Source organism: Oncorhynchus clarkii, chromosome 5 (genome assembly GCF_045791955.1).
Source record: "Oncorhynchus clarkii lewisi isolate Uvic-CL-2024 chromosome 5, UVic_Ocla_1.0, whole genome shotgun sequence".
Classification (NCBI taxonomy): domain Eukaryota; kingdom Metazoa; phylum Chordata; class Actinopteri; order Salmoniformes; family Salmonidae; genus Oncorhynchus; species Oncorhynchus clarkii.
The window spans coordinates 12,818,522-12,838,747 of NC_092151.1; the positions used below are offsets into that span (position 1 = coordinate 12,818,522).

The window sequence follows — 20,226 nt, forward strand, 5'->3', positions numbered from 1 at the left end:
TCCACACACCCACATATCCACCTACCCATCCACACAGCCACCCATCCACACAGCCACCCACCCATCCACACACCCACATATCCACACAGCCACCCACACATCCACACACCCACATATCCACCAACCCATCCACACACCCACCCACACATCTACACAGCCACCCACACATCCACACACCCACCCACATATCCACATATCCACCCACACATCCACACAGCCACCCACCCATTAACACACCCACATATCCACACAGCCACCCACACAGCCACCCACACATCCACACACCCACATATCCACCCACCCATCCACACACCCACCCACTCATCCACACAGCCACCCACACATCCACACACCCACCCACATATCCATCCACACATCCACACAGCCACCTACCCACCCACACACCCACATATCCACATAGCCACCCACACAGCCACCCACACATCCACACACCCACATATCCACCTACCCACCCACACATCCACACACCCACCCACACATCCACCCACACATCCACCCAGCCACCCACACATCCACACAGCCACCCACACATCCACACACCCACCCACACATCCACACAGCCACCCACACATCCACACACCCACCCACATATCCCACAGCCACCCACACAGCCATCCACACACCCACCCACATATCCACACAGCCACACACACATCCACACAGCCACCCACACATCCACACACCCACCCACACATCCACACAGCCACCCACACATCCACACACCCACCCACATATCCACATATCCACCCACACATCCACACAGCCACCCACCCATCCACACACCCACATATCCACCCACACAGCCACCCACACAGCCACCCACACATCCACACACCCACATATCCACCCACCCATCCACACACCCACCCACACATCCACACAGCCACCCACACATCCACACACCCACATATCCACATATCCATCCACACAGCCACACACCCATCCACACACCTACATATCCACACAGCCACCCACACATCCACACACCCACATATCCACCTACCCATCCACACAGCCACCCACCCACACATCCACACAGCCATTCACTACTATAGGGTGGAGCACACAGTCAAGCTTACCGTATGCTTCCCAGTGGAAAACAGTTTGCGCATATACAGTGGCTCACAAAATGATTGACACCCTTGATAAAGATGTGTAATAATGAATGTATGAAGTAAATCATTTAAATACTGAGCTATATGTATGCAAAAAAACATTTGGGAAATGTAATTATTTTATACTAATACAATTGCTCAGAGAAATAGGTTTTGTAATGCGTTTTTTTCTCAAAAAGTTAGGGGGCAAAAAATTTGACACCCCTAAAGATGCTTAATAAATAAAGTAGTCAAAAGTGTAGTATTTGGTCCCATATTCCTAGCACACAATGACTACATCAAATCAAGCTTGTGACTACAAACTTGGATGCGTTTGGAGGTTGTTTTGGTTGTGTTTCAGATTATTTTGTGCCCAATAGGTGATCTGGATAATCCTGAATGAATCGTGAATAATGATGAGTGAGAAAGTTACAGAGGGTCAAAGATCATACCCCCAGGACATGCTAACCTTCACCATTACCAATAACAGGGGAGGTTAGCATGTCTTGGGGGTATGATCTTTGACCCTCTTTCTCACTCATCATCATTCACAATGCATTCAGGATTATCCATAATCGTGGTAGAATCAACATTAATATAGAAGAGTGTTTACAATAAAAGTGACTCCAAAATGACATAATACATTATTTGTCATTCATTTCTATTGGGCACAAAATAATGTGAAACACAACCGAAACGAACTGTAAATGCATCCATAAGCTTGATGTAGTTATTGCGTGCTAGAAATTTGGGACCAAATACAACTTTTTACTACTTAATTTCTAAGAGTCTTTATGGTTGTCAATCATTTTGACACCTCTACATTTCGAGATGTTTTATTTTTTTGGTAAAACAAAATCTCTTTCTCTGAGCAGTTGTATTAGTATAAAATAATATAATTTCCCAATTTTTTGAGCATATAATATATCTTAGTATTTTAATAATTTACTTTATACAGTCATTATTGCTTATATTTATTAAGGGTGCCAATAATTTCGGACCCAACTGTATTACGACAACATTTTGTAACGTTTTTGTGTTCGGCATGGTTTTTTATTTTGGCTGTTAGAGCACACATATTTTTTTGGTAGCCGAAATCGACGCCCTTCGTCAGTGATTGGTCGGTCAACATTAGGGCTTCTTCAATTAAGTGTGGCAAATGGTCTGAATACTTATGTAAATAAGGTATTTCTGTTTTACATTTTTTATAAATGAGTTAAAATGTCTAAAAACCTCTTTTCGCTTTGTCATTATGGGGTATTGTGTGTAGATTGATGAGGGAAAAAAATCTTAAATCTATTTTAGAATAAGGCTGTAACGTAATAAAATGTGAAAAAAGTCAAGGGGTCTGAATACTTTCCGAGTGCACTCTGTTGGTGCGTACGACGTCTCAAGGAAGACCAACAGTAATATTGCCACTTCTTTCTAGTTATTCAACCTCATTTTTAAGGGAGTATGCAAGGCACAGACATTCACTTCACCTAGCCGAGTTCTGCTAGGAGCAAACCTAACCTACTATGCGGACGCCTTCAGCCAGCAACCCTCCTAAATGGACTGTTGCCCCTAGGTACTCTACCTACGATGCTAATACTGATAATGATGATAACACTAGCAATAATAACATCACCTTTATACAGAAAGCACTTTAAAGGGCACGACTTTGTGTAAAACGAGAAGCCATGTATGAAAATGCCTCTCTTTTTCTCCTCCTGCTCAAATTCCTTCTCTCTCTCTACCTCCCCTTCTTTCTAGGCCAGATTACTGTTGAAAAGGACTTTTGATGAAAAACTGCTTTATGGATAAATTTGATTGATTGGTTGCTTCCCATCCTCTCTGTGCGATGCAGTCTGTCGGTGAGCCAAGTGGGCCAGAACTTCACCTTTGTCCTGACTGACATAGAGAGCAAGCAGCGCTTTGGCTTCTGCCGCCTCTCCTCGGGGGCCCACAGCTGCTACTGCATCCTCAGGTGAGACCCCTTTGTGTGTGTGTCTGTGTGTGTTTGAGAGAGAGAGTTTCCTATATCGGCGTACCACAAGGTACGGTGTCGGCACCATTGAACTTGGATTTTTACATTTGAATCATTTAGCAAACTCTCTTATCCAGCAACTTACAGGAGCAATTAATAGAACAGAGAATTGAACTGCATTGTTGTTTTTAAGTTAGTTGTGACTATTCTATTGTTGGATATTCTGCATCATCATATCAGAGAAAAAGCAAAGGGAGAGAGACTTGGCAAAAGTGGAGCTACAGGACAGGACCGGTTTGTACAGAACAGAACAGGTTATGACAGGATAGAACAGGACAGATTAGGACAGGGCAGGTTAGGATGGGACATGTTAAGACCGAACAGGACAGAACATGTTAGAACAAGACAAATTAGGACAGGACAGGTTAGGACTGGTTAGGACAGGACAGGTAGGAATGGACAGAACAGGACCGGTTCGGACAGGACAGGACAAGCATTACAGAGGGTCCTATGGACTCTTAAATCTGAGTCGCGACTGTACCTTCACCAGTGGCTTTTCACATTCTCTGTGGGCAGAAGTCAGGCCGTGTTCTCTGTTCATACACACACACTCACTCACTCTCTATCTCAAACATTCTCTCAAACACATACTGAATGCAAGATCACCCTACTTTCTACCAAGTCATCCACTGTTGACCACCAATGGGCTCCCGAGTGGCGCAGTAGTCTAAGGCACTGCATCTTAGTGCTAGAGGTGTCACTACAGACACCCTGGTTAGAATCCAGGCTGTATCACAACCAGACGTGATTGGGAGTCCCATAGGGCAGCACACAATTGGCCCAGCGTTGGCCGGTGTAGGCCGTCATTGTAAATAAGAATTTGTTCTTAACTGACTTGCCTAGTTAAGTATATAGAGCATGATTCGCGGACGGCCATTTGGCTTGTGTCTTGGTGGGGGGTGGTGAGCCTAGAGGGAAGTGACCCTGGGTCTTGGTGGGGGGTGGTGAGCCTTGAGGGATGAAACAACACTTCAAGACCTGAGGATGTGGCCTGATTGTTAGTGTGTTTGCACATACTCCTGTGTGTGCTAGTTTTATCGGTGTGTATGTTTTAGTTATTATTATAATTTTGGGGGGGGCTCATCCACCACCCCCCCTCTTCGGAGGACAAAAATAAACGTTGTTTTTACGTCTTTTTCTTTTGTTGTTACATGTCCATTCTACACACATTTTACAGTAGTTATATAGCAACATAAAGTCATTTGATACATTTCATATACAGTCGTGGCCAAAAGTTTTGAGAATGACACAAATATTAATTTCCACAAAGTTTGCTTCTTCAGTGTCTTTAGATATTTTTGTCAGATGTTACTATGGAATACTGAAGTATAATTACAAGCATTTCATAAGTGTCAAAGAGTTTTATAGACAATTACATGAAGTTGATGCAAAGAGACAATATTTGCAGTGTTGACCCTTCTTTTTCAAGACCTCCGCAATCCGCCCTGGCATGCTGTCAATTAACTTCTGGGCCACATCCTGACTGATGGCAGCCCATTCTTGCATAATCAATGCTTGGGGTTTGTCAGAATTTGTTTGTCCACCCACGTCTTGAGGATTGACCACAAGTTCTCAATGGGATTAAGGTCTGGGGAGTTTCCTGGCCATGGACTCAAAATATTGATGTTTTGTTCCTCGAGCCACTTAGTTATCACTTTTGCCTTATGGCAAGGTGCGCCATCATGCTGGAAAAGGCATTGTTCGTCACCAAACTGTTCCTGGATGGTTGGGAGAAGTTGCTCTCGGAGGATGTGTTGGTACCATTCTTTATTCATGACTGTGTTCTTAGGCAAAATTGTGAGTGAGCCCACTCCCTTGGCTGAGAAGCAACCCCACACATGAATGTTCTCAGGATGCTTTACTGTTGGCATGACACAGGACTGATGGTAGCCCTCACATTGTCTTCTCCGGACAAGCTTTTTCGAATGCCCCAAACAATCGGAAAGGGGATTCATCAGAGAAAATTACTTTACCCCAGTCCTCAGCAGTCCAATCCCTGTACCTTTTGCAGAATATCAGTCTGTCCCTGATGTTTTTCCTGGAGAGAAGTGGCTTCTTTGCTGTCCTTGACACCAGGTCATCCTCCAAAAGTCTTCTTCTCACTGTGCGTGCAGATGCACTCACACCTGCCTGCTGCCATTCCTGAGCAAGCTCTGTACTGGTGGTGCCCCGATCCCGCAGCTGAATCAACTTTAGGAGACGGTTCTTGGCGCTTGCTGGGCTTTCTTGCTGGGCCTTCTTCACAACAATTGAACTGCTCTCCTTGAAGGTCTTGATGATCCAATAAATGGTTGATTTAGGTGCAGTCTTACTGGCAGCAATATCCTTGCCTGTGAAGCCCTTTTTGTGCAAAGCAATGATGACAGCACGTGATTCCTTCCAGGTAACCATGGTTGACAGAGGAAGAACAATAATTCCAATGCACCTCCCTCCTTTTGAAGCTTCCAGTCTGTTATTCAAACTCAATCAGCATGACAGTGAACTCTAGCCTTGTCCTCGTCAACACTCACACCTGTGTTAACGAGAGAATGGCAGGGCTGAAATGCAGTGGGAATGTTTTTTGGGGATTCAGTTAATTGGCATGGCAAAGAGGGACTTTGCAATTAATTGCAATTCATCTGATCACTAAAATCCTGGAGTATATGCAAATTGCCATCATACAAACTGAGGCAGCAGACTTTGTGAAAATACATTTTTGTGTCATTCCCAAAACCCATGACTGTACATTACATCTAGATGGATAGTACTGATACATTATTTGGTCATAACTATTATAGAACATGAGCTTTGTGTGTTTGTGTGTGTGTGTGTGTGACCTGAGAATAGGGCCTGATTTTTTTTTTTTTTTTTTTGTGTGTGTGTGTGTGTGTGTGTGTGTGTGCGTGTGCGTGTGCGTGTGTGCATGCTTGCGTGCTTGCACATGCCCCTGTGTGTGTTAGAAAGAGTAAGGGAGTGTGTATTTATGTGTATCTAGTTTTATCTGTGTGGGTGTGTTTATGCACGCATGTCACTCTGATGGAGCAGCAGCTGTAGTATCTCCGCTGGTTAGAGAGCCAAGCCACCACCGCTTTGGGTAAAAGCCGGAAAACGTTCCCGGATATCCCATCACTCGGTTGCTTTGAAATCCGACCACTCCAACCTTAATGTTTTGTCTCTGACTAGTAATTCCTTTGTGGTCCAGAGACCACCCCTTCCCCTCTCTGCTGATTTCTGTCTCTTGTGTATGCTGGAAGAAGTACCTGGATCAGTAAGGAGTATGTGTTGTTCAAAAACGAGGGACTATTTTGACTCCATTATTTATATTTTTTAAGGTGGAAAAAATATGAATGTTGACAAAAAATAATTACAGTAATGTGAGAATCCGTTGCTCTCTTTCAGTCTCAGAGCTATTTCTCTCTTTCTTTTTCACTTGATTGATATCTGCAGTTCTATTTTTATCTTTCTCTTTTCATCCCCCCTTCTTATCTCTTTCTCTCTCTCCTCCCTTCTCTCTGTCTCACCCCCCCCCTCTCTCTCCCTCTCTGTCTCTCCCTCTGTCTCTCTCTCTGTTTCTGTCTTTCTCTGACTCTCTCTCTCTCTTTCTCTCTTCCTCCTGTCAATGTCCACAGCTAATCTAACCAGTCTCAAACGCAGGATGCACATACAGTAGTCAGACTAGAGGCATGTACACAGAACAAAAATACAAACGCAACATGCAACAATTTCAAAGATTTTACTGAGTTACAGTTCATATAAGAACATCACTCAATTGAAATCATTTCTTTAGGCCCTAATCTATGGATTTGACATGACTGGGAATACAGATATGCATCTGTTGGTCACAGATACCTTAAATAAATGGTAGGGGCATGGATCAGAAAACCAGCCAGTATCTCGTCTGACCACCACTTGCCTCATGCTGCGCGACATATCTACTCCTTTTTAATCAAGTTGCTGGATATTGTTGAGAACTGGAACACCCTGTCGTACACATCGATTCAGAGCATCCCAAACATGCTCAATGGGTAACATGTCTGGTGAGTATGCAGGCCATGGAAGAAGAAGTACATTTTCAGCTTCCGTGAATTGTGTACAGATCCTTGCGACATAGGGCCGTGCATTATCAGGCTGAAACATGAGGTGATGGCAGCAGTAGAATGGCACGACAATGGGCCTAAGGATTTTGTCACGGTATCTCTGTGCATTTAAATTGCCATCAATAAAATTAAATTGGGTTCATTGTCCGTAGCTGATGCCTGCCCATACCATAACCCCACCGCCACCATGGGGCACTCTGTTCACAACTTTGACATCAGCAAACCGCTCGCCCACACGACGCCATACACGTGGTCTGTGGTTGTGATGCCGGTTGGACGTACTGCCAAATTCTCTAAATGACGTTTGGTAGAGAAATTAACATTAAATTCTCTGGCAACCGCTCTGGTGGACATTCCTGCGGTCAGCATGCCAATTGCACGCTCCCTTCAAAACTTGAGACATATGTGACATTGTGTTCTGTGACAAAACTGCACATTTTAGTGGCCTTTTATTGTCCCCAGCACAAGGTGCACCTGTGTAATGATCATGCTGTTTAATCAGCTTCTTGATATGACACACCTGTCAGGTGGATGGATTATCTTGGCAAAGTAGAAATGCTCACTTACAGGGATTTAAACAAATTAGTGCACAACATTTTAGAGAAATAAGCATTTTGTGCATATGGAACATTTCTCTGATCTTTTATTTATTTTATTTCAGCTCATGAATCATGGGATTAACACTTTACATGCGTTTATATTTTTGGTCAGTGTATTTAGAGAGTAGGGAAATTTAGGTTTCTGCTTTATGATGTATTTACATGACACTTCAACATTCTATGGCATGAGGCATATTCTAACAATGCTATGCTATGTAACTGAATGTCTGGAATTAGAACAATATTCAACATTCTAAAAGTTGGTCCAATATATGGCTCTGAGTCAGACTGTGCTATTTTTATACTTTAGAATTGAAACCCCCATCAGAAGCTAGCCAGCTAACTAGCTAGTTGTCAGTTAGCCACTGCTAGTGGTCTTCACTGTTAACTCGGACAACAACAAGCCTTCGCTCGGTCAATACCTGCCAGTCTGCACAGCGCCATATCAACCCAGAGCATATCGGACTGCTTTTTCTCTACCACATCTCTGGATTCCTACCGCAAGCTCTGAACCTTTACACCGGATTATCGCAGCTAGCTAGCTGCAATCCGAGTGGCTACTCCTGGCTAACGTCTCTGTCCCAAAGCAAGCACCAGTTAGGGTTGAGCTAGCCTCAAGCTAGGCCCATCTCCCGGCTAGCCAAAGAGGTCCACCAGCCAGTTCTTGGGCTACAATACCTATTTTGCCAATTGGCCTGGACCCTTTACTGCCGACACGTAGCCCCGCCAATCCATCACGACCGGTCTGCCGACATAATCGTCCGGGGTGGTTTCAACAGGCTCTTCCGTTGCGACGTCGCCGGAGGCCCATCTGCTAGCCCCGGCCCGCTAGCTGTCTGAATCGCTGTGTCTCCAGCTCGCCTAGCGTAGTAGCGACTACTGAATCGGCTCCCTGACTCATCTATTGCTACTCACTGGACCCTATGATCACTCGGCTACACATGCCTCTCCCTAATGTCAATATGCCTTGTCTATTGCTGTTTTGGTTAGTGATTATTGTCTTATTTCACTGTAGAGCCCCCAGCCCTGCCCATTATGCCTTAGATAGCCCTTTTGTTCCACCCCCCACACATGCGGTGACCTCACCTGGCTTAACTGGTGCCTCTAGAGACAAAACCTCTCTCATCGTCACTCAATGCCTAGGTTTACCTCCACTGTATACACATCCTACCATACCCTTATCTGTACATTATGCCTTGAATCTATTCTTCCACGCCCAGAAATCTGCTCCTTTTACTCTCTGTTCCGAACGCACTAGACAACCAATTGTTATAGCTTTTAGCCGTACCCTTATCCTACTCCATCTCTGTTCCTCTGGTGATGTAAAGGTTAACCCAGGCCCTGCAGCCCCCAGCACCACTTCCATTCACCAGGTGCTCTCATTTGTTGACTTCTGTAACCGTAAAAGCCTTGTTTTCATGCATGTTAACATTAGAAGCCTTCTCCCTAAGTTTGTTTTATTCACTGCTTTAGCACACTCCACCAACCCGGATGTCCTAGCCATGTCTGAATCCTGGCTTAGGAAGGCCACTTCATCGACCTGGTCAAGACTTTCAATCACTATATTCTTATCGGCAAACTCAATAGCCTTGGTTTCTCAAATGACTGTCTCGCCTGATTCACCAACTACTTCTCAGATAGAGTTCAGTTTGGGGGGGGGGGGGGGGGGGGGGCTGTTGTCCGGTCCTCTAGGGGTGCCACAGGGTTCAATTCTCGGGCCAGCTCTTTTCTCTGTATATATCAAACAGGTGATAATTTAACAAGCTCATTCGCGAAAAAATCACTGTCGTTGCACCAATGTACCTAACCATAAACATCAATGCCTTTATTAAAATCAATACACAAGTAGATTTTTTTAAACCTGCATTTAGTTAAAATAAATGAATGTTAGCAGGCACTATTAACTAGGGAAATTGTGTCACTTCTTTTGCGTTCTGTTCAAGCAGAGTCAGGGTATATGCAGAGGTTTGGGCCTCCTGGCTTGTTGCGAACTGTGTGAAGACCATTTCTTCTTATCAAAGACAGTAATTAATTTTCCAGAATTTTACATAATTATGATATAACATTGAAGGTTGTGCAATGTAACAGCAATATTTAGACTTATGGATGCCACCCATTCGATAAAATACGGAACGGTTCCGTATTTCACTGAAAGAATAAACGTTTTGTTTTCAAAATGATTTGAATTTGACCATATTGATTAGTATTTTTTTAGTTTACCTTTATTTAACTAGGCAAGTCAATTAAGAACAAATTCTTATTTTCAATGACGGCCTAGGAACAGTGGGTTAACTGCCTGTTCAGGGGCAGAACGGCAGATTTTTACCTTGTCGGCTCGGGCTCCAATGCTCTAACCACTAGCCTACCTGCCGCCCCGACCAAAGGCTTGTGTTTCTGTGTGTTTATTATATTATAATTAAGTCTATGATTTGATATATGACAGAGCAGTCTGACTGAGGGGTGGTAGTCAGCAGCAGGCTTGTAAGCATTCATTCAAACAGCACTTTCCTGCGTTTGCCAGCAGCTCTTCGCAATGCTTGAAGAACAGCGCTGTTTATGACTTCAAGCCTATCAACTCCCGAGATTAGGCTGGCAATACTATAGTGCCTATAAGAAGTCAATGGTATATGAAATACAAATGGTATAGAGAGAAATAGTCCTATAATTCCTATAATAACTACAACCTAAGTCTTCTTAACTGGGAAGTTTGAAGACTCATGTTAAAAGGAACCACCAGCTTTCATATGTTCTCATGTTCTGAGCAAGGAACTTAAACGTTAGCTTTTTTAAATGGCACACATTGCACTTTTACTTTCTTCTCCAACACTGTGTTTTGGCATTATTTAAACCAAATTGAACATGTTTCATTATTTATTTGAGACTAAATAGATGTTTTTTTTAATTATATTAAGTTAAAATTAAAGTGTTCATTCATTATTGTTGTAATTGTCATTATTACAAGTATATATAAAAATCGTCCGATTAATTGGAGGACAAATTAATAATAATTTGTCCTCCAATAATCGGTATCGGTATTGGCATTGAAAAATCATAATGCTAGTAAAACTAAATGCATGCTCTTCAACCGATTGCTGCCCACACCCTCCCGCCCGACTAGCATCACTACTCTGTACGGTTCTGACTTAGAATACGTGGACAACTACAAATACCTAGGTGTCTGGTTAGACTGTGAACTCTCCTTTCAGACTCACATTAAGCATCTCCATTCTAAAATTACATCTAGAATTGGCTTCCTATTTTGCTACAAAGCCTCCTTCACTTAAGCTGCCAAACATACCCTCGCAAGACTGACTATCCTACTGATCCTTGACTTCGGCGATGTCATTTACAAAATAGCCTCCAACACTACTCAGCAAACTGGATGCAGTCTATCACAGTGCCATCCGTTTTGTCACCAATGCCCCATACACTACCCATCACTGCGACCTGTATGTTCTCGTTGGCTGGCCTTCGCTACATATTCGTTGCCAAACCCACTGGCTCCAGGTCATCTATAAGTCTTTGCTAGGTAAAGCCCCGCCTTATCTCAGCTCACTGGTCACCATAGCAGCACCCACCCGTAGCACGCGCTCCAGCAGGTATATCTCACTGGTTATCCCCAAAGCCAACACTTCCTTTGGCCGCCTTTCCTTCCAGTTCTCTGCTGCCAATGAGCGATTTGCAAAAATCACTGAAGCTGGAGACTTATATCTCCCTCTCTAACTTTAAGCATCAGCTATCTGAGCAGCTTACGGATCACTGTACCTGTACACAGCCCATCTGTAAATAGCACACCCAACTACCGTATCCCCATATTGTTATTTATCTACTTGCTGTTTTGCACCCCATTATCTCTACTTGCACATCATCATCTGCACATCTATCACTCCAATATTAATGCTAAATTGTAATAATTTTTCCTCTATGGCCTATTATCTTACCTCCCTACTCTTCTACATTTGCACACAATGTTCATAGATTTTTTTCTATTTTTCTATCGTGTTATTGACTGTACGTTTGTTTGTGTAACTCTGTGTTGTTGTTTTTGTCGCACTGCTTTGCTTTATCTTGGCCAGGTCGCAGTTGAAAATGAGAACTTGTTCTCAACTGGCCTACCTGGTTAAATAAAGGTGAAATAAAAAATAAATAAATATCCTCTTCATGTTGATTCTTGGTGGCCCAGTCACACAATGTACTCTAGAAACAGCAATAATTGAAACCCATGCATTTGTTAGAGTTTTAAGTCAGAGTCAGCACCCTAACCAGCACCCTAATCCAAAATCTGAACCTTGTTTCTGGGCTTCATGGGGGTGAAACTTAGCAAAGCCATCTTTTTGTCCATACGCATGGACTGCTAGCTGTTTTGCTAATAGGATTAGCCCAATATGGAATTTGCAGATCACCTATATGACCGGGTCCTCTTTCTATTCTCTCTAATTGGAAGTTCACAGTAGTTATTTACCTGTTTGTTTGGCTAGCTCTGGTGAGTAGGCTAGCTCGCCTCACCTCAGGGAGGGCCCTATCACTTTTTCCTCTTGCTGTTTCTCTGGCTCTCTCTCTCTGTCCGTCTGTCCCACTCCCCAGAGAGAGTGCAGGGTCGTCCATTTTGTTTTAATTGAGCAGAAACATGTGAAGGGATCAGAAATATCTCAAAGGATTAGGGGGTTTGGGGGGAGAGTGTGAGAGAGGGATGAAAACGCTGAAGTCTGGGCCCACCCCCGCGGCTCACCCCCGCGGCTCACTTCATGGAGCAAAACAAGGGTGCTGCTGGGTATGAATGTAGTTAACGTGACCTCTGAACCCGCCGAACTGTTGACATGGAAAGCAGCCAGGGCCGCGTCCACAGAACGCCTTTTGTTCATCTCATTTACCCTCCCTCGTCCTCTCCTGTTTCTCCACTTTGAGGGAGGGATAGAGGGAGGGGGGTAGAGAGAGAGAGTTGGCAGCTCGGATGTGAGGAATGCGAACAGGGAGCCAGCCCCTTTTCTTTTCCCAGGCTTTAGAAACAAGTGGTGGGCCCTCTCAGAGCAGGAACAGCACGTCCTCTCAAGCAGGTCCGCTCAGGCTCAACTCAATCGACACTGACAGGTTCCTGGCCTGGCCAGGCCAATTGGCAGGGCATGGGGGAGGGGGGCAACATGGGGCTGGCTGGCCGCATTTAGTGTTGTTGTTTGGGGGAAGGGGGGCAGTGGGGTGACTACAGGATAACAGGGGTAGTGGAGGGCACACCTGTGAGGCAACAAGGTTGGTTGGATTGTGGATGTGACAGGCATGTTCATTCATGACTTTATAGATGCATTCTCTAGGTTCTTTGTTTACATTTTATTTGGTTTGATTGTTAGTCTGATTGATTATATTATTATGTGTTTATTGACCGTACCGTGTTAAATTTGAGCAAAGATTTGAGGTAAACAATTATCATCTAAACTTTGATCAGTGAATGTTAACATTCGTTCCTTGACTCCAGTGTCACTGGTTCATAAACAGAACTAGTTTGGACACTGCTATATTTTCATTAATTTCGTGCTCAGTATGTAGACTAGTTCTTCTGTGTACTAGTTGTCAAACGATGCTCTAAATCGACTAGGGCTGACCACATTTATTTGACTGGTCGATAGATTTTTTTTGTCGAGCAGTGGCAAGTAAATATTAAAAAATGATGGCACACGAGACACCTGTCTGATTCACACCTGTCTCGGTGGACTAATCTATTGCGGAAGCTGTGGGGATGGCACACGAGACACCTGTCTGATTCACACCTGTCTCGGTGGACTAATCCATTGCGGAAGCTGTGGGGATGGCACACGAGACACCTGTCTGATTCACACCTGTCTCGGTGGACTAATCCATTGCGGAAGCTGTGGGGATGGCACACGAGACACCTGTCTGATTCACACCTGTCTCGGTAGACTAATCCATTACGGAAGCTGTGGGGATGGCACACGAGACACCTGTCTGATTCACACCTGTCTCGGTAGACTAATCCATTGCGGAAGCTGTGGGGATGGCACACGAGACACCTGTCTGATTCACACCTGTCTCGGTAGACTAATCCATTGCGGAAGCTGTGGGGATGGCACACCAGTATCACCAGTAGACATTTACTGTTTTTTTATTTTTAATCTACACTGTTTGTTTGGTTACAGTCATTTCTGTTAATGCATTGAATATATTATTATTATAGTCTTGTCATTGTAGGAGTGGACACGTTGTTTGCAGAGCGCACAACCTAGGCTACACTTGTGAGGAAAAAAAACTTTGGGTTTATTTCATTCCATTTACGAGTTGTCAATTTATTCATTGTCTTTTGTTTGGGGCGTCCTGTCAATCTTGAGTAAGGACACACTACTGATTACGCATAGATGTAGCCCTAGGCTACCTGGCCTGCGCGCAAATGTAGGCCTATAAATGTGCCCATCTGGGGATCTGATACTATTTCTGATCGTCTTAACTCTCTATCACTGTGGAGCTTATCAAAGTCATGTTTTCTTCACCTCATACAGAAAGTAAACAGAAGTCTGCTTTTACATCCATTGAGAATGACAGTAGTTCCTCAATGTAGCCTATTTGAAATATCTTTCCAGCTCTTTCCTTAACCATTCAGCATGAAGGGGGAAAAAATATCATGCTCTGATCCAGTGGAAACATCATAAAATAGGCCTACCTGATTACTTCTTATTCCTTGTGCAAAATAGCCTACAGCTGTGTCTGTCTGTCTGGGGTTTACAGGTGCAAGAAACTGGTGAGGGCCTGATCAAGTTAATAGTTGATACAATGTTTCAAGTTCCTTGCAGACAGGCCATGGGTAGCCAGTGTGACTTAAAGGATATTTATTTTTATCAGGATATTTTGTACCTGGGGGCTGCAATGTTTTTTTTGTTGGCTTTATGTAGGCTATTTTTGCATATTGGCAATAGAAGTTACTTTTAGATTTCTATAATTTTCATTTAGATAGAATTTTGATTAACCACATGACTTAGCTTTTTAGATATGAAGACTTTATTATAAATTAAATTAAAGTTCCATGAAAAGTTCCATGAAAATGTGCTTATTAAAATCATAACTGGCACGCAGATCAGTAGAGATGGTACGATAACTTGGTACTCCAAATGGAAAAGGTTTTCGACTTCTGTTATGGCCTATTACCGGCAACTTTAGAAGCGTAATGGTAGAATCTGCGAAGGCCAGCAGCAGCGGGAGGAGGACGATCCAGAACAGGGTTTTTTCTTCTGGTTAGGCTTTATTGATATCTGGCTTCCGCTTTAGTAACTTTGAAGAATCTCAAATATAAAACATATTTGGATTTGTTTAACACCTTTTTGGTTACTACATGATTCCATATGTGTTATTTCATAGTTTTGACGTCTTCACTATTATTCTACAATGTAGAAAATAGTAAAAATAAAGAAAAACACTGAAATTAGTAAGTGTATCCAAACGTTTGACTGGTCATGTGTATCATACACTACAGTTGAAGAACAAGGGAGAGAAATTCTGCTTTGGAAGTTGATAAACTTTTAACCCCACTTTTGAGAAAATGGACCTTGAATATTTGTAACACCTACTGGAGAGCTCTTTGTCTAAGCCCATTCTGCATCGTTCACACCCTCTTAAGCCTTAGCCCCACCCATCTCTTTAAGGATTCACGTGAGGCCATGTGCTAAACAGAGTGAGTACGGTAGTGTACTAAACAACCAAAGATTTCAAGACTAAAGTCTGGTTTATACTACGTCTATCGACATATCTGTAGACAGTTGTCACAGTGACATCATGAACATTCTATTGTCGTCCGACATCAAACTTGTCCTTGTCGTTATGAAAAAGGATAAACACAAAAACGATAGGTGGTCCAAAATAGCGTAACTGGTGTATTTTAACACCAATAAACCCTTCCGTTTAAAAATGTATTTAGTATACACTACCACTCAAAGGTTTGGGGTCACTTAGACATTTTCTTGTTTTTGAAAGAAAGCAAATTTTTTGTCCATTAAAATAACATTAAATTGATCACAAATACAGTATACACATTGTTATTGTTGTAAATGTCTATTGTAGCTGGAAATGGCTAATTGTTATGGAATATCTACATAGGCATACAGAGGCTGATTAAAGAAGCAATAAAACTGGCCTTCTTTAGACTAGTTGAGTATCTGGAGCATTTGTGGGTTTGATTACAGGTTCAAAATTGCCAAAAACCAAATAACTTTCTTCTGAAACTCGTCAGTCGATTCTTGTTCTGAGAAATGAAGGCTATTCCATGCGAGAAATTGCCAAGAAACTGTCTTTGTTCTTTTGCCCATCTTAATCTTTTATTTGTATTTGCCAGTCTGAAGTATGGCTTTTTCTTTGCAACTCTGCTTAGAAGACCAGCATCCCTGAGTCGCCTCTTCACTGTTGACGTTGAGACTGGTGTTTTGCAGGTACTATTTAATGAAGCTGCCAGTTGAGGACTTCTGAGGTGTCTGTTTCTTAAACTAGCAACGTTACGTTTGCTGGCTAGCCAGTTCAAATAATGACCATATCCTAGCTGACAACAACTTAACTTTAGCAAATTTTTATTTGTCATTACAGGAAAATAAATTCCCAACAAGATAATTATTTCCAAGTTAATGTCAAACTAATTACAGAAAATAGTTTACGGTTGTGAGTGTGACGACATAAAAGCAGGGCATTCTACCAGAGATCTTTAGAACTTGGACACTGTCTTGTTGGCTTAATGTTATATCCTAATTTTAGTTTGGTACAGGTCATGTTGTTCTTCACATTACCGTCTCTGGTAAACATACACTATATCAAATAAAATCTATGTTTATTTTTCACATGCACAGGATACAGAAGGTGTAAATGGTACAGTGAAATGGTTATTTGCATAATGGAGTCAATGAACCATAATCCCAACTCATAATGTTACACCCATGCATGAGGCTGCAGGTAGCTAATGTTGGCTAGCTAGCTAACATTAGGCTATAACTAGCAATGTAAATGGATTATTGAGATACAAATAATATTTCTACACATATCATACATGTAATGTTAGCTAGCAAGCTTTAACTTGCAATGGAAATGACTTTCTGACAAAATTTGAAACGTATAATATCTGAAAATGTAGCTAGCTAGACTCTTACCCGTATATACATGGATGAACGCTTCTCCCTCTCTGTCACGGATGCCATGGTTTCCCTTAGTTTGAATATGTAATCCGGAGACAGGCGTTTTATACAACAGCCTTCTGTGTGTTCTCTTTTCGACACCGTCTGCATATTTGCAATCAAAGGCCAGAATTTTCTCCATCTCCTTAGCTATCATACTCTGCTTCCACCGGCATTCCACTGATTTCAAAATTTGATCAACATCTTTCGTGATCGCCGTTTCCGAATACTCTACAATGTCTGGTTCAATGAAGATGTTTTTACCTAAATCAGGGATTTCCTCATCGTCTCCAGAAGTGGAGAGCATTAGCAACACTTTTGCAGTTCTTCGCGATACCTTTACCTATACATACTGAGCTGCTCATATTATAGACAGAAGCATGCTACATGGCAGGCCAATCTGAACTTATCTTTCGGCATGTTCAGCCCATCCATTATCTCAGCCAATCATGGCTAGCGGGAAGGTTCCAGTCTTTTTCGTTGGTTAAACCAACTAGGCTTGTAATTTAAATGTTTTATTAATATTCACAGATGGCATACAAGTTTGTTATTAAGGCACATGAAAGTTCACATGTTCCAGAAGGCATTTCTGCAAAAAAAAGTTGAAATGCCTCACCTGTGAAGTAGTGACGTGCGACATATGCCTAGTTTCCTGAAACCAGTCACATATGAAAAAGTATACATTTTTACATTTCATCCAATCGACCAAAAGAACAGACGACTCTCGGTCGACCAATATTTTTTGTTGTTGGGGACAGCCCTTAAAATCGACACAACCTTTTTGACGTTTCATCTCATTTATCGTATTTCCAACACCTAGCACCAAGAGGTCACGCACAATTAAGACCCCAATACAAGACCCCAACAAAAAAGAAACAAAAATTAAGAAAGGAAAAAGCCAATCCAATTCTGCAGACTGTTGACTAGAGACAATCCCTTAGGGAGGGGAACTCTGGTCTATAGAGTGGCCCAGCGTGTGGCACTTTCTCCGGGGCTCCTCTTCACTTCAGCTGGGGGGATTAAAGCCGCGCTAGGCCTCTGACCTTGCTTTGTTTACATCCGACACAAAAAAACGCAATCATTACAAACCCCTCTGTCTTCTTCGACACAGTAAAGGCTGTGACCTGCACACACAGCGGCACCATACACACACAGCGGCACCATACACACAGCGGCACCATACACACAGCGGCACCATACGTGTGTGCCGATCGGAAAATAAATAAATTGGGGGATTCGATTAGTTTACCTCAATGGGCGGCAATGGGCCCAACCGGCAGGCGGATAAGTGGAAAGCGGTACGGTTGAGAGGGTTAGAAGAGACTGAAGGAGATCGTAAAATGGTGTTTGGAGATTAAGGTGTTAATAGGGGCTGATTAAATGTGAAATGGACTGATTTGGTGAGCTATGTCCTTGGCTGAACACACAGTGTTTGCAAATGTCCACTTGAGAGCACCCAGTGTTGTGGCTGGTTATACCGGCCGGCTGGTCCCGCTGTTTAACCTCCCATTGATGGTGTTGTGGTTGGTAAAACTGTATGTGGATCCAGCAGCAGCAATACACTACCAGGGCTTACCCTAAGGTCTGATCTTTACTGTACAAGGGATGAATGGATGAGGCACTCTTGCCACAATGCAAAGCCGAGCACACACTCATGCGAACACACACACACACACACACACACACACACACACACACACACACACACTGTTGAATGCTATAGGTCTAGGGTAGAAAATCAAATCATATTTTATTTGTCACATACACATGGTTAGTAGATGTTAATGTGAGTGTAGCAAAATGCTTGTGCTTCTAGTTCCGACAATGCAGTAATAACCAACGAGTAATCTAACCTAACAATTCCACAACAACTACCGTATACACACAAGTGTAAAGGGATGAAGAATATGTACATAAAAATATATGAATGAGTGATGGTACAGAATGGCATAGGCAAGATGCAGTAGATGGTATAGAGTACAGTATATACATATGAGATGAGTAATGTAGGGTATGTAAACATAAAAGTGGCATTGTTTAAAGTGGCTAGTGATACATGTATTACATAAAGATGGCAAGATGCAGTAGATGGTATAGGGTACAGTATATACATATGAGATGAGTAATGTAGGGTATGTAAACATTATATTAAGTGGCATTGTTTAAAGTGGCTAGTGATACATTTTTACAACAATTTTTCCATTATTAAAGTGGCTGGAGTTGAGTCAGTATGTTGGCAGCAGCCATTCAATGTTAGTGATGGCTGTTTAACAGTCTGATGGCCTTGAGATAGAAGCTGTTTTTCAGTTTCTCGGTCCCTGCTTTGATGCACCTGTACTGACCTCACATTCTGGATGATAGCGAGGTGTACAGGCAGTGGCTCGGGTGGTTGTTGTCCTTGATGATCTTTATGGCCTTCCTGTGACATAGGGTGGTGTAGGTGTCCTGGAGGGCAGTAGTTTGCTCCCGGTGATGCGTTGTGCAGACCTCACGACCCTCTAGAGAGCCTTACGGTTGTGGGCGGAGCAGTTGCCATACCAGGCGGTGATACAGCCCGACAGGATGCTCTCGATTGTGCATCTGTATAAGTTTGTGAGTGCTTTTGGTGACAAGCCGAATTTCTTCAGCCTCCTGAGGTTGAAGAGGCGCTGCTGCGCCTTCTTCACAGCGCTGTCTGTGTGGGTGGACCAATTCAGTTTGTCCATGATGTGTACACCGAAGAACTTAACTTACTACCCTCTCCACTACTGTCCCATCAATGTGGATAGGGGGGTGCTCCCTCGGCTGTTTCCTGAAGTCCACGATCATCTCCTTTGTTTTGTTGACGTTGAGTGTGAGGTCACATACCTCTTGTGTCTGAGCCGTTGAATTGCGACTCTTACTTTGTCTCTATACTGACGCTTAGCTTGTTTGATTGCCTTGCGGAGGGAATAGCTACACTGTTTGTATTCGGTCATGTTTCCGGTCACCTTGCCCTGGTTAAAAGCAGTGGTTTGCGCTTTCAGTGTCGCGCGAATGCTGCCATCAATCCACGGTTTCTGGTTTCGGAATGTTTTAATAGTAGCTGTGGGTATGACATCGCTGATGCACTTGCTAATGAACTCGCTCACCGAATCAGCGTATTCGTCAATGTTGTTGTTTTACGCAATGCGGAACGTATCCCAATCCACGTGATCGAAGCAATCTTGAAGCGTGGAATCAGATTGGTCGGACCAGCGTTGAACAGACCTAAGCGCGGGAGCTTCCTGTTTTAGTCTCTGT

At 43.0% G+C, this 20,226-nt stretch overlaps 1 protein-coding gene across 4 annotated transcripts in view; it reads left to right on the top strand.

Annotated features, from left to right (window-relative positions):
* Nucleotides 1-20,226, top strand: part of LOC139408363 (DENN/MADD domain containing 1A) — a 160,487-nt gene that overhangs the window by 65,000 nt on the left and 75,261 nt on the right. For all 4 annotated transcript variants that reach the window (XM_071152147.1, XM_071152149.1, XM_071152148.1 and 1 more), the window contains exon 5: nucleotides 2,962-3,081. In XM_071152147.1, the coding sequence (XP_071008248.1) occupies nucleotides 2,962-3,081 (120 nt within the window). The remainder of the gene's footprint in view (nucleotides 1-2,961; nucleotides 3,082-20,226) is intronic.